Source organism: Dipodomys spectabilis, unplaced genomic scaffold (genome assembly GCF_019054845.1).
Source record: "Dipodomys spectabilis isolate Male_0828 unplaced genomic scaffold, ASM1905484v1 ptg000118l, whole genome shotgun sequence".
Classification (NCBI taxonomy): domain Eukaryota; kingdom Metazoa; phylum Chordata; class Mammalia; order Rodentia; family Heteromyidae; genus Dipodomys; species Dipodomys spectabilis.
This window is the reverse complement of record NW_024870795.1, coordinates 7,601,384-7,618,931: the sequence shown is the minus strand read 5'-3', so window position 1 is coordinate 7,618,931 and position 17,548 is coordinate 7,601,384. Positions and strand designations below refer to the sequence as shown.

General features: G+C 39.1%; 1 protein-coding gene across 16 annotated transcripts in view; it reads right to left on the bottom strand.

Annotated features, from left to right (window-relative positions):
* Epb41 (erythrocyte membrane protein band 4.1) overlaps nt 1-17,548 on the bottom strand; it is a 176,073-nt gene that overhangs the window by 65,101 nt on the left and 93,424 nt on the right. For all 16 annotated transcript variants that reach the window (XM_042688537.1, XM_042688525.1, XM_042688527.1 and 13 more), the window contains 4 exons: nt 10,321-10,408; nt 7,384-7,536; nt 4,146-4,243; nt 3,330-3,502 (listed from right to left, as the gene is read on the bottom strand). In XM_042688537.1, coding sequence (XP_042544471.1) covers nt 3,330-3,502; nt 4,146-4,243; nt 7,384-7,536; nt 10,321-10,408 — 512 coding nt within the window. The remainder of the gene's footprint in view (nt 1-3,329; nt 3,503-4,145; nt 4,244-7,383; nt 7,537-10,320; nt 10,409-17,548) is intronic.

Sequence of the window (17,548 nt, the reverse complement as noted above, 5' to 3'; positions counted from 1 at the left end):
TGCACACACATGCACACACACACACACACACACACACACACACACACACACACACACAAGAATTCAAAATCTTTGACTTTCCAGCTGGGCACTAGTGGCTCATGTCTGTAATCCTAGCTAGAGATCTGAGGATTGCAGATTGAAGCCAACCTGGGCAGAGAAGTCTCCATAAGACTCCTATCTCCTATTAACTACTCAAAAAAAAAAAAAAAAAATTCAGAAGTGGCACTGTGGCTTAAGTGGTAGAGCACTAGCCTTGAGCACAAAGAGGCTCAGAGACAGTGCCCTGGCCCTGAGTTCAAGCTCCAGGACTGGCAAAAAAACAAAAACAAAAACAAAAAACAAAAAAACTTCCATCATAAAAGCAAAATATAACCACCTTTGGAATTCTGTCCTACCCTCTCTCAAAGTCTTATCAATGCATTATAGCTCCTATTCTTTGAAATATTTAGAATAGTGGTTCTCAGTTCTGGATTATTTTACCTCCAGAGAACAGCTGTAAATGTCTGAAAACATTTTTGATTGTTACAAATGGGGAGACATCTAGTGGTATTGACATCTAGTACAAAAAAGCCCAGGCTGCTGGGTAGACAAACCTTGATTTAAGAAGACTGCAGACTGTCACAGAGAATAGAGAAAATACACAATATAGACTGAGAGAATAACAATATAGACTGACAATACAAGTTCCAACTTTCCACAAAATTAATTTTTATTTGGGTTTGAATTATTTGTAGCATTCAAGTTTTAGATGAGCTTACTGCAAAATAGTCTTTGAGGGATTAGAGATGTAGTTCAATGGTACAGTGCTTGCCTAGTGTGCAACAGAGGAGGTCTTAGGTTCTATCCTCAAAACAAAACAAATACTCAGGCACTCAGATAGTATTTAAGCATTACACACTTTGTAGTTAAACCTTACTTATTTGACATTGTCTAGGAATGAAGTTGTTTTTTCAACGTGATTAAATTATAATAGACCAACCATTCTTTTACTGAGATTTTTAAATCTTCTTCATGGAAATCTTCACAATTTACATTACATTCTTTCCTTCCTTTTTAAGCTAGCTACACTAGACATAATTTATTCTAGTAATTTAAGTTTAGATGCTGTAAAAATTAAGTAAAAGAAAGGAATTCCTAAAAATAGAACAGACTAAGAAAGTAAAATTCACAGCTAATATTCACATAGCACCAATTTAAAAAAGGAATGCTTACTACCCTGTAATGATCTCCAGTGAAAGAAGTAAGTTCCAGGAGGATATTTAGGAAAATAACAGGAATTTTAAAATCCTGTTTTATTTTACAATGAACATTTTGTGGCCTCTTGCAAGTCCTTCCTCCTAATGGGTGCTCCTAGCCAGTCAATGTAAGAATGGCAGATGGCAGAACAAAGCTAACAAAACCTGGTGGTGTGACAAAATATTTTGCTCACAGTTGTATTAAAGTATCGTTATACATGTGTATTCACACCTCCTCTCAAAAGAATTAATTCAATCCTGCCTGGCGTTGTAGAAACAGAGCCTATGTTTCACCATGTGTTATTTTGCCTCTTGGATTTGGTTTGAATCCAACACTAATATTGCAGAGCCAAATGATTTATGTCTTTAGCACTGCTAGCCTTGGTAATCTGTATTATACATGGAAAAGTAGGTATAAGTTTAAGAACTAATGATTACAATAGGTAGAAATGGTTCTGAGAAGAGAAAAAGGCAGCATTACAATAAGCAGTCCTCACTGGGAAAAGTGGCATGGCACAGAGACAAAAAACAATTAGGCCATGGGTCACTTTAGTCATACATAGTTGTATGACTCAAGCAAGGACCTTATGTTACAAACTCCAGCTTCTCCAATTGTAAAATGTGGAAAATATTAACTCTACAAATTACTTGGGAGAGATAGTCAATGGATATAAAAAATCATTTATGGACTCTAAGTGTTAATAACTTTCAATATCATGCATTTCTTTCCTTATGGGTTAACATTGTTTCAGGAATATTTTACATAAAAAATAATTATTTAGCTAGGTACTGGTAGCTCACACCTGTAATCCTAGCTACTCAGGAGGCTGATATTTGAGAATTGCAGTTCAAAGCCAGCCCGGGCAGGAAAGTCCGTGAGACTATAATCTCCAATAAACCACTAGAAAACCAGAAGTGGCGTGGCTCAAGTAGCAGAGCTCTCACCTTGAGCTGAAGAGCGCAGGGACAGCACCCAAACCCAGAGTTCAAGCCCCATGACCGACCAAAAAAGAAAATTAATTATTTACACACTAATGTGCAAGTCAAAGGAAAGGTATCATCTGGGAGCTAAAAAGATAGGCAAATTTATTTCAATTTCTCAATATGAAGAACGTGAACTACGGATCACAATAAAATAGCATGGTAATACTGTTTTTTTTTTTTTTTTTGGTCGGTCGTGGGGCTTGAACTCTGGGCCTGGGTGCTGTCCCTCAGCTCTTCAGCTCAAGGCAAGCGCTCTACCACTTGAGCTACAGCGCCACTTCTGGTTTTCTGGTGGTTTATTGGAGATAGGAGTCTCACGGTCTCTCCTGCCCGGGCTGGCTTTGAACCGCGATCCTCAGATCTCAGCCTCCTGAGTAGCTAGGATTACAGGCGTGAGCCACGAGCGCCCGGCAATACTGTTTTTTTTTTTTTTTAATTTTGTTTTGCTAATTATATTTCATAATTACCAAGCTGGATATGGTAGTGCATGCCTATAATCCCAACATTCAAGAGGCTAAAGTAGGAAAAATCACTGACTCAAGGATAGCCTGGGCTATATAATTAAGCCCTAAGTCATAAACTAAAACTAAGGATGTAGCCCAAGTGGGAGTGCTCAAAAGGCACTGAATTCATTCACCAATACCTTAAAAAGAAAAGGTGACTTTCTTTTTCTTTTTTTTGGGTCCAGTCATGGGGCCTGAAGCTCTGGGCCTGGGTGCTGTTCCTCAGCTCTTCAGCTCAAGGCCAGCGCTCTACCACTTGAGCCATAGTGCCACTTCCAGCTTTTTTTTTCTGCTTATGTGGTGCTAAGGAATAGAACCAAGGGCCTCATGCATGCAAGGCAAGCGCTCTACCACTGAGCCGCCTTCCCAGCCCAAGATGACTTTCTTTAGACAGAGTTAGTAACAACTTGGTTATCTTATTAACAACTGCACTTTTGATCCAGGCACTCTGGTAATCCAGCATTCCAGAGGCTGAGGGTTCTACATCAAATTCTAAAACAGCCTATATTACACAGCAAAGACCTTGTCTCAAAAAGATAAGTATTTCCTTGATTTCTCCTTAACAAATTAAATTCACAAGAAGTCATTAATCATCAATACAAACCTCCATCAAGGCTCCGGGAAGCCCGTTTGCTTGCTGTTCGCTCGAAGTGTGGAGCAGGCCTGTCAATCAGAGCACTAGCTTGCCTGGTCTGAGCTTGAGTCCGGCCACTGTATCGAAATTTGGATCCCAGGGCAAGAAATTTGCTTTTAGGAATAGTGTCTGTTGAAGTCAATCTAGGGGAAAAAAATCAGAGTAATCATATATATTAGTCTGAGATTGCAAATTAAAAATAAAATCAAGAAGAAACATGTTTCCTATTTCTCAGGGTTTAATTATAGTTATTAACTGATTTCCAATCAAGCAATCATTACTTTAGTTCTATGCTATGTCTCAAACAATCAGTACAATTTAGCTGGGACATAGATTAATATTATAATCTTCATCTCTTATTAACACTGTAATATCTTTACTATATCCTTGCATAATGTTTTCATCATTTTAAAGAAACAAGAAACTAAACCCCCAAATGAACTGACTTGCTTAAGGCCACCCAGCTGTTAAGAAACTGTGCAGTAACCAAGTGCATACCCAGGACTAACTTAGCTATAGACAGGGCAATGACAGGGCCCCCAGCTAACACAGGTGCTTCTTCGTCTTCTCTCCTCCTGTTGCACACCAACAGGTGCTCTGGGAATGTTAAGGTGTGCTTTTCAACTGAAAGGGGAAACTAGATTCATTTTGTTTTCCTTAAGATGATTTCATCAGAGCTAAATAAAAGTGCCTGTCATACAAAGAAAAGGATTTCAACAGCAGACTTAAAAATAGATACCTTCATAACTAATTTATCCTTGACAAATCCTTAAAGGAAAACAATACCTGAAAAATGTGTGATGCTCAACACAGACTTTCCATAATTTCTTAGCTGCTCGGTAACTAGGAAGTTTGAATCCAATGGTACTTTCATACTGTTCTTGCTACAAAGACACAAACAAACATGGAGCATGAACTATTATTGAGCTGCAGTGATACAGTACCAGAGAAATACTATCCTACCAAAAAATTATTGCAGGACTGGGAATGTGGCTTAGTGGTAGGGTGCTTGCCTAGCATACAATGAAACCCTGGGTTCAATTCCTCAGTACCACATAAACAGAAAAAAGCCAGAAGTGGCACTGTGGCTCAAGTGGTAGAGTGCTAGCCTTGAGCAAAAGAAGCTCAGGAACAGTGCTCAGGCCCTGAGTTCAAGCCCCAGGACTGGCAAAAAAAATCATTGCAAATACAAAGAATAGTATCAATTTAAGAAACATAGAGTACCATTTTCAAATTACCAAAAGAAATCTAGTCACAGAGGATGGCTTTTTCCAAAGCAAAAAACAAAACAAAACAAAACAAAAAGTCAGAAGATGTATCTTATATAATTTATATATTTTTTTTTGTTTTTGTTTTTTTTTGCTTATGTGGTGCTGAGGAATCGAACCCAGGTCCTTATGCATGCAAGGCAAGCACTCTACCACTGAGCCACCTTCCCAGCCCATATATATGTTATTTTTCTTCAGAAAACATTCATACAGGGCTGGGAAAGTGGCTCAGTGGTAGAGCGCTTGCCTTGTATGCATGAAGCCCTGAGTTCGATTCCCCAGCCACACATAAGCAAAAGGAAAAAAAGCCAGAAGTGGCGCTGTGGCTCAAGTGGTAGAGTGCTAGCCTTGAGCTGAAGAGCTGAGGGACAGCGCCCAGGCCCAGAGTTCAGGCCCCACGACCGGACCCCCCCAAAAAAAAAAAAATTCATACATAGACATATATACTGGGATTTTTTCGGAAACATAACTAACTTTTGATTGTCTAGACACGGCTTTTCCCTATATTTGGGACATTAAGCCAGAGCCTCATACATATTCGATATCTTTTAGCTGTTTTCAAGAATATAGTACCTATACTGACCACATTGCACAATGAGTCTCTGGGATTTATTCCTCAGCTGTTTCTACTGCTGGGGCTTGAACTCTTTCTTTGTTTTGATTATAAATTTGTCTAGAATATTTCTTTGACCTAAGTAAACTATATCCTGCCAGGGCCACCAGAACCCCTGTCCTGCTGTCCTCTTATCCATCTGTTCCAACCTTAAGCATGGAAGACAAACACAACATCTGTTTTGAATTCCTATTATTGCTATTATACTATGATTAGATAATATCATCTGTATTTTTCCACAAGAAACGGAAGTTGCAGTGACCCAGAATGTCACCTTCTCTACTGTACCTTGCTACTTCTAAAGCATCTACCATAGTCATAACACTCCACTTCTCAGAATCCTGCTGTTATTTAGTAAGGAAGGATTCTGGATTTTTAGTATACATTGAATAGTTGACATTTTGAAGTTAAAGACTTCCTATTGTTGTACTTATTAATATTTCCATGTTTATGTATTTCTCTGTCTTACCACAATAAAATGTAAGACTGAGGGATGAGATTCTTTTATTTCTATTATATTACTTATCCTTGGAATATTGACTGGCAGGAAGAAAGACCTCAGTAAGAAGAAAGACCTTGGTTGAATAAAGGATTCAAAAATTTCAGGTAAGTTTTGGGTTTGGGTTTTTTTTTGTTTTTGTTTTTGCTTTTGTCAGTCATGGGTCCTGAACTCTGGGCTTAGGCACTGTCCCTGTGCTCTACTGCTTGAGCCACAGCACCACTTCCGGTTTTCTATTGGTTTATTGCAGATAAGAGTCTCACGGACTTTCTTCTCGGGCTGGCTTTGAACTGAGATCCTCAGATCTTAGCCTCCTGAGTAGCTAGGATTACAGGTGTGAGCCACCAGTGCCCAGGCTTTAAAGTAAGTTTTAAATCCATGTGCATCAATAGATACTATGCTCAAGTAAATACCTACAGTATAAAATATGTACTTCAGTGATAATCTCTATCCAAGATTTTAAAGGCTGTACATCTAGAATTTTCAGGCTTGAATAGTGAGGAATCTTTCACCAGCAGATGGCAATATATACACGGAAAAGCTACCTCACATTTAGTATGGTCTTTCTGTTTATAGTTTTCACAGCTGTCATCTCATCTGAACTTCAAATCACTGAGATTAAGGAGGTATTTTCCTTATTGCATGATAAGGAAGCTGAAATTTGGGGTTTGTCTAGGGCCTTTTGTTTAGTAAGTGTCAGAGAAAGAGCTAGAGATTTGATTTTTTTATTCCTACATGAAAGAACTTTTTACTGTGCCCTGATAGCCCTTCAATATAAAAGTTAAAATTGACCATCATTATTGTATTTTCTAATTTGACCACTATTTAATAAATGAGTTTTCTGGTACAGATTTAAGCATCTACGTACATGGAAAATCTATATGCATGACGCCCTGGGTCCAATCTCCCCCTAAAATCTAGAACTTGACTTTAGAACACACTCTCAATAACATTATGTATACAAATAAATCTAAAATGTAGAAAGTAAGGGTTTAGTGGTATAAAACATGAGTAATCTGACCTTACAATTTTAAAATTTCACACTACTCAATTTCAAAATACTTTCCATTAAGTAAACAAGAACAAGTTTGCCACTGCAGGTTTTATTCTTGGCAATGATATATCTATATACAGGAGGAGCAATGCCCAGAAAACCAGTAGTAAGGAAGGAAAGAAGAATTACAGGACTGATCAATTTAGAAAGCAAAATTATCTGCCTGTGAATAGATAACTAAACAAACTCTTAGGGCTGGGAAGTTGGCTCAGTGGTAGAGCGCTTGCCTTGCATGCCAGAGGCCCTGGGTTCGATTCCTCAGCACCACATAAGCAAAAAGAAAAAAGCCGAAAGTGGTGCTGTGGCTCAAGTGGTAGAGCGCTAGCCTTGAGCTGAAGAGCTGAGGGACAGCGCCCAGGCCCAGAGTTCAGGCCCCACGACCGGACCCAAAAAAAAAAAAACACTCTTATATTATCTAACAAAGAAAATGGGAAGAAATGTTTGCTTGATTGGTTTTGCTTGTTTTTGAGATGGGACCTTTCTAAGGAACCCAGGTTGAGACTCTCTGCCTCCTGAGTGCTAGGATTATAGGCGTGTACTGGCTTGCCTGTTTTATACATGTTATATAGAAAGAAACAGGAATTCCGTACCTCTCCAGGCCGGATTTTGATGAAAAAGCTGCTACGTTTGTAGGAAATCTTTAGCACTTTGGGCCAAGGAAAACGGTTAATTCTCAACTTATCTTTGTAAACCAAAAGGCCACTAGAGCAGACACCTAGGATGATATCCACTCCCTCCAAGTCCTGAAAAAGAAAAGCACCAACATTTCAGTCTTATGCAAAGTCTCAACACATTATTGGCTATTATTAAATAATCTGAAGCAAGCAACAACTAAAACCAGTTACAAAGTAAACAACTGAAAATAAAGTTTAACTTATCATAATCAATAAAACTGTTTTACCTAAGTCATCAGGTATGACTTCCTGGAGGCCAGGATTTAGAACTACCAAATATGCATGCACAGTATAATTCTTCGTTTTAATAAGGTGGTAATCCCTCCAGATATCATGTTAAGAGTTGACTCTATTTCTGTTCAAACTCAGTCTAACAGAATATCAGATACTCAAAACAGCTGATGTTAAGTATCCTTAATTATAAATATTAAACCTAAGTAGAGGGAATACCAAATAAAAATGGTCATATTTTCAAGCATCTTTATTATAGAAATTCTTTTAAATATTAGCCATCTATGTAATTCAAGGAAAATAAAGTTCACCTAAATTAATCCCGAGAGATGACTATTACACTAACCAAAACCCAGCATTAAATGCTTGAATATTTTTTCCTAAAATGAGTATAGAGAAAAAGATAAATGCTTAACATGAGTTATACAGAAGAATAGCAGATGCAAAAATTCTGTGCAGCTTCAATGCAGTGACTATGTTGCTGAGAATTTTCCAGAAGATGCCCTCAGTTTTTAGAGCCTTTGGGTAAATGAGATGCTTTGGAGAAAGAATTTGACATTTGGGAAAGGAACATGCTACCTGACTCCTTCATTCCTGACTGACACCAGCCTCCAGCAAGGAACTAGAAGTAAAACCTAACAATTCTAGTCCCTGAAACATACTTGATTTGTTGTACTGATATTCCTATCATCTACTTTAGAGACTACAGAGTTATAGATCTGTACCAAAACAATCCAGAACAACATCTTAAGGAAAAAAAACACAAACATTTAATGAAATTTTATTAGCACAGAACTTAAGGAAGAAACTGTCAGATACTCAGGCTGGAGGAACTCTTTTTGTTTTTTTTTTGGCGGTCGTGGGCCTTGAACTCTGGGCCTGAGCACTGTCCCTTAGCTCTTCAGCTCAAGGCTAGCGCTCTGCCACTTGAGCTACAGCGCCACTTCTGGTTTTCTGGTGGTTTATTGGAGATGAGTTTCATGGACCTTCATGCCCAGGCTGGCTTTGAACCGTGATCCTCAGATCTCAGCCTCCTGAGTAGCTAGGATTACAGGCGTGAGCCACTGGGGCCCGGCAGGGGGAACTTTGAAAGGTCATCACAGACCAAATGCTTAAGTGTTCTTTTCTAAATCCCCACTAAGTGATTATTCTGCATGTCCTGGAATACCTCTTAATAACAGCCCTCTATGCTCTGAGGTTGCTCATCTGATAGTTGAAGAGTTCTGCTAAACAATTTTTCAAATTGAGCTGATCTATGTTTCCCTATAGATACCACTTTACTCTCTAAGTATATAATTTGGAGCCATAGTAAAATCTCTACTTCACCTATCACTCCTTGAAATATGTGAATATAGATATAACATCTTCCCAGAACTTTATTTTTGTGGGTAAAATAGTGTTTTTTTTTTGCTTATTTCCCATCTGGCATGGCTGTGAGTCTCCTTGTTAAGTACATAGTTATGCTGAGCCTCTGTTCTCTCCTTGAACTCTCCCTCACATCCTCTACAACCGCCCCAGCCATTTTAGAGGCTGAAGATGAAAGCCAAGCCAAGGCAAGTGCCTTTATTATTCACTCTCTGTTACATGGTATTAGCCAGGATTAAAGCTCAGGTTTCTGATGCCCTAACCTAGTGCTTCTCAAATGAAACACTGTGGTTCACTTGTGCATTAGAATCACTTAGAGAGCACATTAGAACAGATTGTTGAGCTCCACCCTCAGCTTCTGATTCAATAAATCTAGAATGGGACCTGAAATGTGCATTTCTAACCAGTTGCTAGGTGCTACTAAGTGCTGCTGACTCAGATTCCACACACTGTGAACATCATTACCTTAGGCTAATGGTTCTTAGATTCAAGCATATATTAGAATCCTTCAGGATGCTCATTAAATCTGGACATTCAGTGGCCTCTCCTCCAAAGTCAGTGAAAATCCTGGAGGAGCTTGTGAATTTGCATATTTAGTAGACATACCAAGGTGATTTTATGGTATTGTTGACTTTCTTTACTAGTTAGCTGGAGATTAGAGTTTTTTGGACTTTGCTGCTCAGGCTGGCTTTGAACCAAGATCCTCAGATCTCAGCCTCCTAAGCAGCTAAAATTACAAGTGTCAGCTACTCACACTGGCTGTTATATCTTTGGATATTTACAGTGTTTGGTTATGAAAATTAATCTGATGGTAGAATTTTATACACAATTTATACACTTAAAATTCTAACAAAAACTATTCTTTCTCCTTCCTTCCTTCCTTCTCTTCTTTTCCTCCCTCCTTCCCTCCCTACTTTCCTGCCCCTCCTCTTTCATTTGAGCAAGCTTTTGCTATATAGGCCAAGATAGCTTCCAATTCAAGATCCTTCTCATTCCCTCCACTTCTACTTTTTGGCAATTAAAATACCACAGATATAGCATGGTTCAGGTGGTAGGGCGCCTGCCACTGAGAATAAAGCATTAATTAGATACTGAGTTTGAGTCCCAGTCTCTAATAAGAAAAAATTATTTAAATAAATAAAATACCACAGATAAATGTTGGCAAGAAGCATTATATGAAACAAGAATTATTTATAATAGACCTGAATCATATAATGTATACACACACAAATTCATTAAAGCCAAAGTTTTCATTACCTTTGCTTTATGAAGATCAACTCCATACATAGACAACTTTTTGGCATTCTCAAGAAATTCTAAGTCAGCCTGAGCAGGAGTCATGGACCTATGATTGAATAAAAATGAAAAATTTAGTGTCATAGTATCACATATATGTTAACAGCAATTATATAATCAATTCACCTCATGTAAACACACAACGCACATACACACATATGTATAAATATAGATGTAAATACCTTTGCACACATACATACATGTGTACATATGATGTATGTAATATGTGTATATCAGCGTATATGTAAAATATATTTCAGAGTCCTGAAATTAATTATGGAAAGGGAATCTTCTTACGACCTGTGTCTTACAAAATGAGATCTTGAGGAAACAAAAAGTTGCCAATAGAGCGCTGGCCTTGAGCTGATGAGCTAAGGGACAGCACCCAGGCCCAGGCGGAGTTCAAGCCCCACACCCACCCACCCCAAAAAGAAAAAAAGTTGCCAAGAAGCAATCAGAATTTTTTTAATCCTACTATAAACAATTTTTCATTTTTCCATTATAAGCTATCCCATCCATCCAACAGTTCTATATCCCCTCTCTTCAGCCTTTCTCTGCTCCATATTTAAACTCCTCCCACTAATTTTCTTGCCAAGGAGATGACCAAATTAAATCCTCAGAGGGCATGGTGCAATTTACAATATCCTCTTAGCTGCCTTTTTCTCTCTATACCCCTGAATTGAGTTATTATGGAAATTAAACCAGAGGGCAGCTGATGTTACTTAACCGAGACTCTTAATGGGGGCAGGTTTGATGAAAAGAAAATTTCTGGTAACAGATGGTGTCCTGCCCACTAATCTAAACAAAATAAATTAGTTAATAGAAGCACACAGATAATAACACTGCTTTCTGTTATTAAGATGTCTTTATTACCAGGCAAATAATGAATAAGATTTGTTTAAAAACGATCAGTCTGTCTAAACATTCACTACAAAGGTTCTTCCTTCTTTAGAAGTTTCTTTTCTTTTGAAAAATGCTTATGAGCTACTATACTGAGCTTTCAAGACATAAATATCACTTCTAATACTGCACAATTCAGGCCAATTAATTATAATTTCATAGTAAAAACAATGCAGCCACCTCCCTAAGGGAAAAAATGGAAATGCTAGTCAACAAGACAAAATATCACTTCTAATACTGCACAATTCAGGCCAATTAATTATAATTTCATAGTAAAAACAATGTAGCCACCTCCCTAAGGGAAAAAATGGAAATGCTAGTCTCCCATAAGACTGCCTAAGTTATAGAAAGCAGCAAGGGTCTCATCATTTAACAAGGAAAAGTCTTCCAAACCCATCTGTCTTCACCCTCATTAAAAAGAACAAAGGATGCCTTGGAACAGCAAGCAAAGGAAAAAAACAGAAGTGGGGGGACCTCTGAAGTGAGGCTACAGATTTGTTGATAAATAAACTCAGCCTACCTGAGCAAACTTCACAAGCATTAACACATCATGCTTAATTTATTTATTTTTGTCAAGGCAATTTACATTTGGACAAAAGATAAAATACTGTTGGTCTGGGGCTGGGAAGGTGGCTCAGTGGTAGAGTGCTTGCCTTGCATGTCTGAGGCCCTGGGTTCGATTCCTCCACCACATAAGCAAAAAGAAAAAAGTCGGAAGTGGCGCTGTGGCTCAAGTGGTAGAGTGCTAGCCTTGAGCTGAAAAGCTGAGGGACAGCGTCCAGGCCCAGAGTTCAGGCCCCACGACCAGACCCAAAAAAAAAAAAAAACCAACAAAATACTGTTGGTCTATCCAGAGTTAAGCAGGCACACTGAGCAGGGAAGTTTACTAGTTTTTAAATTTTTTCTATTGTAATTATACAGGTGATATACAAAGGGTTACAGTTATGTAAGTCAGGTAATGAGTACATTTCTTTTTTTTCTCTTAATTTAATTTTATTGCAAGGGTGATATCAGAGGGGTCATAGTTACTTAAGTAATGAGTACATTTCTTGTTGAACAGTATTACCTCCTTCCTTATTTTCTCCCACTCTCCTTCCCCCCCCATTCCTCTCGAGGCTCCTTGCAATTTATTCTTTTTTAATATATTGTTATTGTAAAAATACTATACAGAGGGGTTACAGTTACAATGAGTACATTTCTTTCTGAACAATGTCACCCCTTCCCTCATTCTCTCCCAGTTTTTCCCCTCCTGTCCCTGTAGTTCATTTTCAACATCGAGTATAGTGAGTACCACTCCTTCATTTCCCTCTATTTGCGTCCCCCAAAGCTGAATTTCTGTGTCCTCCCAAAGCTGAATTTATTTATTGATTAATTTATTTTTGTCGGTTATGGGGCCTGACTCTGGGCCTGGGTGCTGTCCCTCAATTCCTCAGCTCAAGGCTAGTGCTCTACCACTTGAGCCACAGCACCACTTCCGGCTTTTTCTGCTTATGTGGTGCTGAGGAATTGAACCCAGGGCTTCATGCATGCAAGGCAAGCACTCTACCAGTTAGCCACCTTCCCAGCCCTGAATTTATATTTTAAAGACAAAAAATTGGGGCGGGGGGAACAGTGGATGGGAAAATTAACCTATATAGAAGTTTATATATTCAAGTCATTCAAAATATCTCAGGGAAGTTTTTGTAGCTGTAATTTATTTTCTAATACAAATAATATTTTTCTAGTTAAGGTTACTTCCAGTTATTTTAATTTTTCATTGTTATTATGTGCGCACACACTAGTCCTGAGGCTTGGGCTGGGAGGGAAGGTGGCTCAGTGGTAGAGTGCTTGCCTTGCATGCATGAGGCCCTGGGTTCGATTCCTCAGCACCACAGAAGCAAAAAAGAAAAAACCGGAAGTTGCGCTGTGGCTCAAGTGGTAGAGCACTAGCCTTGAGCTGAGGGACAGCACCCAGGCCCAGAGTTCAGGCCCCACGACCGGACCAAAAAAAAAAAAAAAAACTAGTCCTGAGGCTTGAACTTAAGACCATGAGTGCTGTCCCTGAGGTTTTGTGCTCAAGGCTACAACTTGACCCTCAGCTCTACTTCTGGCTTTATAGTGGTCAATTGGAGATAAGAGTCTCAGACTTACACTATGTTGAAAAATGAACTTTACAGTTTAGGCAGGGAAGGGGGGAGAAGGGGAGAAAGGGAGGAGTATAGTTGAGGAGGCAGGAGGGAAGGGATGGTAGGGGAAACACAAAGGAGGAAGCAACAATGCTTGATAAGAAATGGTACTCTTTACCTTGCTCACGTAACTGTAACCCCTCTGTACAGTATTTTCACAATAAAAAAACTTAAGCTAGGCGAAGGTGGCCCACGCCTGTAATCCTAGAGACTCAGGAGGCTGAGATCTGAGGATCATGGTTCAAAGCCAGTCCAGGCAGAAAAGTCCGTGAGTCTCTGATCTCCAATAAACCACTAGAAAACCAGAAGTGGTGCTGTGGCTCAAGAGGTAGAGCACTCATCTTGAGCTAAAGAGCGCAGGGGCAGCACCCAGGCCCAGAGTTCAAGCCCAATGACCGACAAAAACAAAAAACAAAAAACTTATTAAAAAAAGAAAAAAGAGGGCTGGGAAGTTGGCTCAGTGGTAGAGCGCTTGCCTTGCATGCCTGAGGCCATGGGTTCGATTCCTCAGCACCACATAAGCAAAAAGAAAAAAACCGGAAGTGGCGCTGTGGCTCAAGTGGTAGAGCGCTAGCCTTGAGCTGAAGAGCTGAGGGACAGCACTCAGGCACAGAGTTCAGGACCCACAACCGGACCCAAAAAATAAAAAAAAAAGAAAAAAGAAAAAAGAGCCTCAGACTTTCCTGCTTGGAGTGGCTTTAAACCATGATTCTCAGATCTCAGTCTCCTGAATAGCTTGGATTACAGGTGTATTATTCATTTATTACTTACTTATGTCACTATGGACTCATAGGTGGTGTTGTTTTGTTTTGCAGTGTTAGGGAGGGATGGAAATTAGCACCTTATATATCCTGAGCTATATCCCAGGTTAATTTTCATTTTATGCAATGCAATAGAATGGATTGTTTTCCTTGTTTATTTTCCTGCTTAATTTGTCCCAAATTTGATTAGGGTAGGCTTCGCAAGCTAGATACTCTGTCCTTCTAAACATTTCAAATCATTTATGGATCATCTTCTTCCAGCACAATGTAAAGTACTTGGGTATGTATGTATAAATCTGCATTTCTCTATCCATCTGCCTATCTATACATGGGAAATCAAGAATTAACATTGAAATCTCAAGTGTTAATACAATGTCACAGGGTTCATTTTAGTTTTTTTCCTTTTCATAAACTGCATATTATTTTACCAACTCTCATCTTGATTATTTTGACTAATTTGATCTATTTGCCCATCCCACAAATCCTATATAAAGCCTAGCACCAGTGGCTCCCACCTGTAAGCCTAGCTACTCAGGAGGCTGAAATCTGAGGACTGCAGTTCAAAGACAGCCCAGGCAAGAAAGGCCATGAGATTCTTTTTTTTTTTTTTAATTGTCTTCTAAAGATGCTGTACAGAGGGGTTACAGTTACTGAAGTAAGGCAATGAGTACATCTCTTGTTGAACACTGTTATTCCTTCCCTTGTTGTTTCCCACTATCCCTTCCCTCCCCCACCTCTTCCCCAATCCAACCCCAATCCAAGTTGTAAAGTTCATTTCCAATATACTGTCTTGTGGGTATCATTGTTGCAATGGGTCATGCTGTGTCCTTGTTTCATTGTTTTGGTATTCCCCAGGGCCATGAGATTCTTATCTCCAATTAACTACCCCCCCACACACATACATACAAAACACACACAGCTGGAAGTGGAGCTATGGCTCACTTGAGCACAAAAACGCTAGCATTGAACACAAAAACTCAGTGGTAGTGCCAAGCCCTGAGTTCAAGCCCCAATACTAGCACAGAAAAAAATAATAAATAACATAAAATCCCATATATAATGAATTTCATTGCTACCACTGGTTCCTGATGTACATGGCTTCCTCATCCTGTATAGACTCTCTGCTGGCCTGCTCCCCACATATAGATTGATTTCCTTTCAGCACTGATTCAATGTTAAACCACCTCTTAGGGATCTTCATCACCCTGTTCATCCATGTAGTTGCCATCTCTACCCTACATAGGTCCTTCTTGCTCTGCATGGCCCCTGAAACCCTCCAGCAAGTACCCAAATGTGACCTTATCCATTTGAGCATTAATTCCTCATGCCAGGCTTGCTTTAAGTTCACAAACACCTCCCTTATTCAGCTTAGGCCTCAAAATCTTAAGCCAGAGTGCTCCTGTGCATGCGTGATTTCCTTGCTCTGTCCCACCTAATGAGCCAGAAAGATTTTTCTAATTATAAAAATAATATACATTTTTGTCACATAAAATTTGAAAAATGTTATTAAAAGCACACAAAAAAAGGTCAGGAAAATCTCCTATAACCCCACCAGCCAAAGATGTCTGTGCATGTAATTACAACACATATTTTATTAATATCACACATACTGCTTAAATTATCTTTCATCTTAAAATATAAAGACTATTTCTAAGACCTTTCAAAAATCCTAACAATCCAGCTACACAAAGATGAGATATCTTTAAGCCATTAAGAGTAATGTTAAGCAGCCTTGAGCAAAAAAGTCAAGCAAAAACACTTCAGCCCCCAGTACTTGCATGAAAAAAAAAAAAAAAAAGAACAAAGAGTACTGTTAAGTCAGGTATCTGTGGCTCACACTTGTAATCCTAACTGTGCGAGAGACTAAGATCTGAGAATCGTGGCTCAAAGCCAGCCTGAGAAGAAAAGTCTGTGAGACTTCATCAAAATAATTAGCAGAGGGGCTGGGAAGATGGCTCAGTGGTAGAGCGCTTGCCTTGCATGCCTGAGGCCCTGGGTTCGATTTCTTAGCAACACATAAGCAAAAAGAAAAAAGCCAGAGTGGCGCTGTGGCTCAAGTGGTAGAGCACTAGCCTTGAGCTGAAGAGCCCAGGCCCAGAGTTCAGGCCCCACGGCTGGATCAAAAAAAAAAAAAAAATCAGCAGAAAACTGTCTAGAAGTGTGGTTCAAATGGTAAAGTATCAACTTACTAAGCAAACTCACCAAGTGTGAGGTCTTTTTTTTTTTTTGCTTATGTGGTGCTGAGGAATCGAACCCAGGGCCTCAGGCATGCAAGGCAAGCACTCTACCACTGAGCCACCTTCCCAGCCCCAAGTGTGAGGTCTTGAATTAAAATCTTAGTACTGACCAAATAAGAAAAGGAAGTAAGCAGTATTCAGAATTAATTAAGAAACATTTCATAATTTACTATTCATAAATACTACAGATTACAAAAGTACTCAATCTGAGACATCTAGAACTGGCTAATTCTTTATTATTGCAAAGAGTATTTGAGACAATTTTCCTGTATTTATTTCAAAGAAATGAAATCGGGAGAGCCATTCAGTAAATTGCAGTTTTATGTGACAACATTGTAATAATGTCTGTTGCAACTTCTAATTAGGATTGTGATTTCAAATAATTAAGTCAAGGATAACTGACAAGTTTACATACCTTCTTACTACCCATAAACAGAGAGCAATTAATTTTAAGGCTTGATTTGCGAGTATTAATTTGAAAAGTTAATTATAGCTTCAAAAATCCCTGGCTGGGAAAAGGGCCACTACTACATTTTTCACTTACATATTTGTCTTCTATTTGTCTGGGGAGTAGGAAAGGCGATCATAGTAAAATAAATACTTGTGTCTTAGCAGAAGTATCTTTGGGATGGTTAAAACCTTATGATGTTGGACATAATTAAATTTTCTATTTGGGTTTCTGCTTGAAATGATTGCTCATCTTTCCAAAAAATGAGCAAGAAAATTCCATAATGCAGACTTCCAAATATTCATTTTTCAGGTCAGATAACTGAAATTTAAGTATAGCAAAAGTCACATAGCAAATAAGGGAGAAAGCCTGAATTCAAAAAAGGACAGCTGGGGGCTGGGAAGGTGGCTCAGTGGTAGAGTGCTTGCCTTGCATGCCTGAGGCCCTGGGTTCGATTCCTCAGCACCACATAAGCAAAAAGAAAAAAGCCAGAAGTGGCGCTATGACTCAAGTGGTAGAGCGCTAGCCTTGAGCTGAAGAGCTGAGGGATAGCACCCAGGCACAGAGTTCAGGCCCCACAACCGGACCCCCCCCCCCAAAAAAAAAAAAAGACAGCCTGACTATACAGCCAATGGCTTTGATAATGTGTCTTACTGCCTAACTCAATGGTTCTCAAAC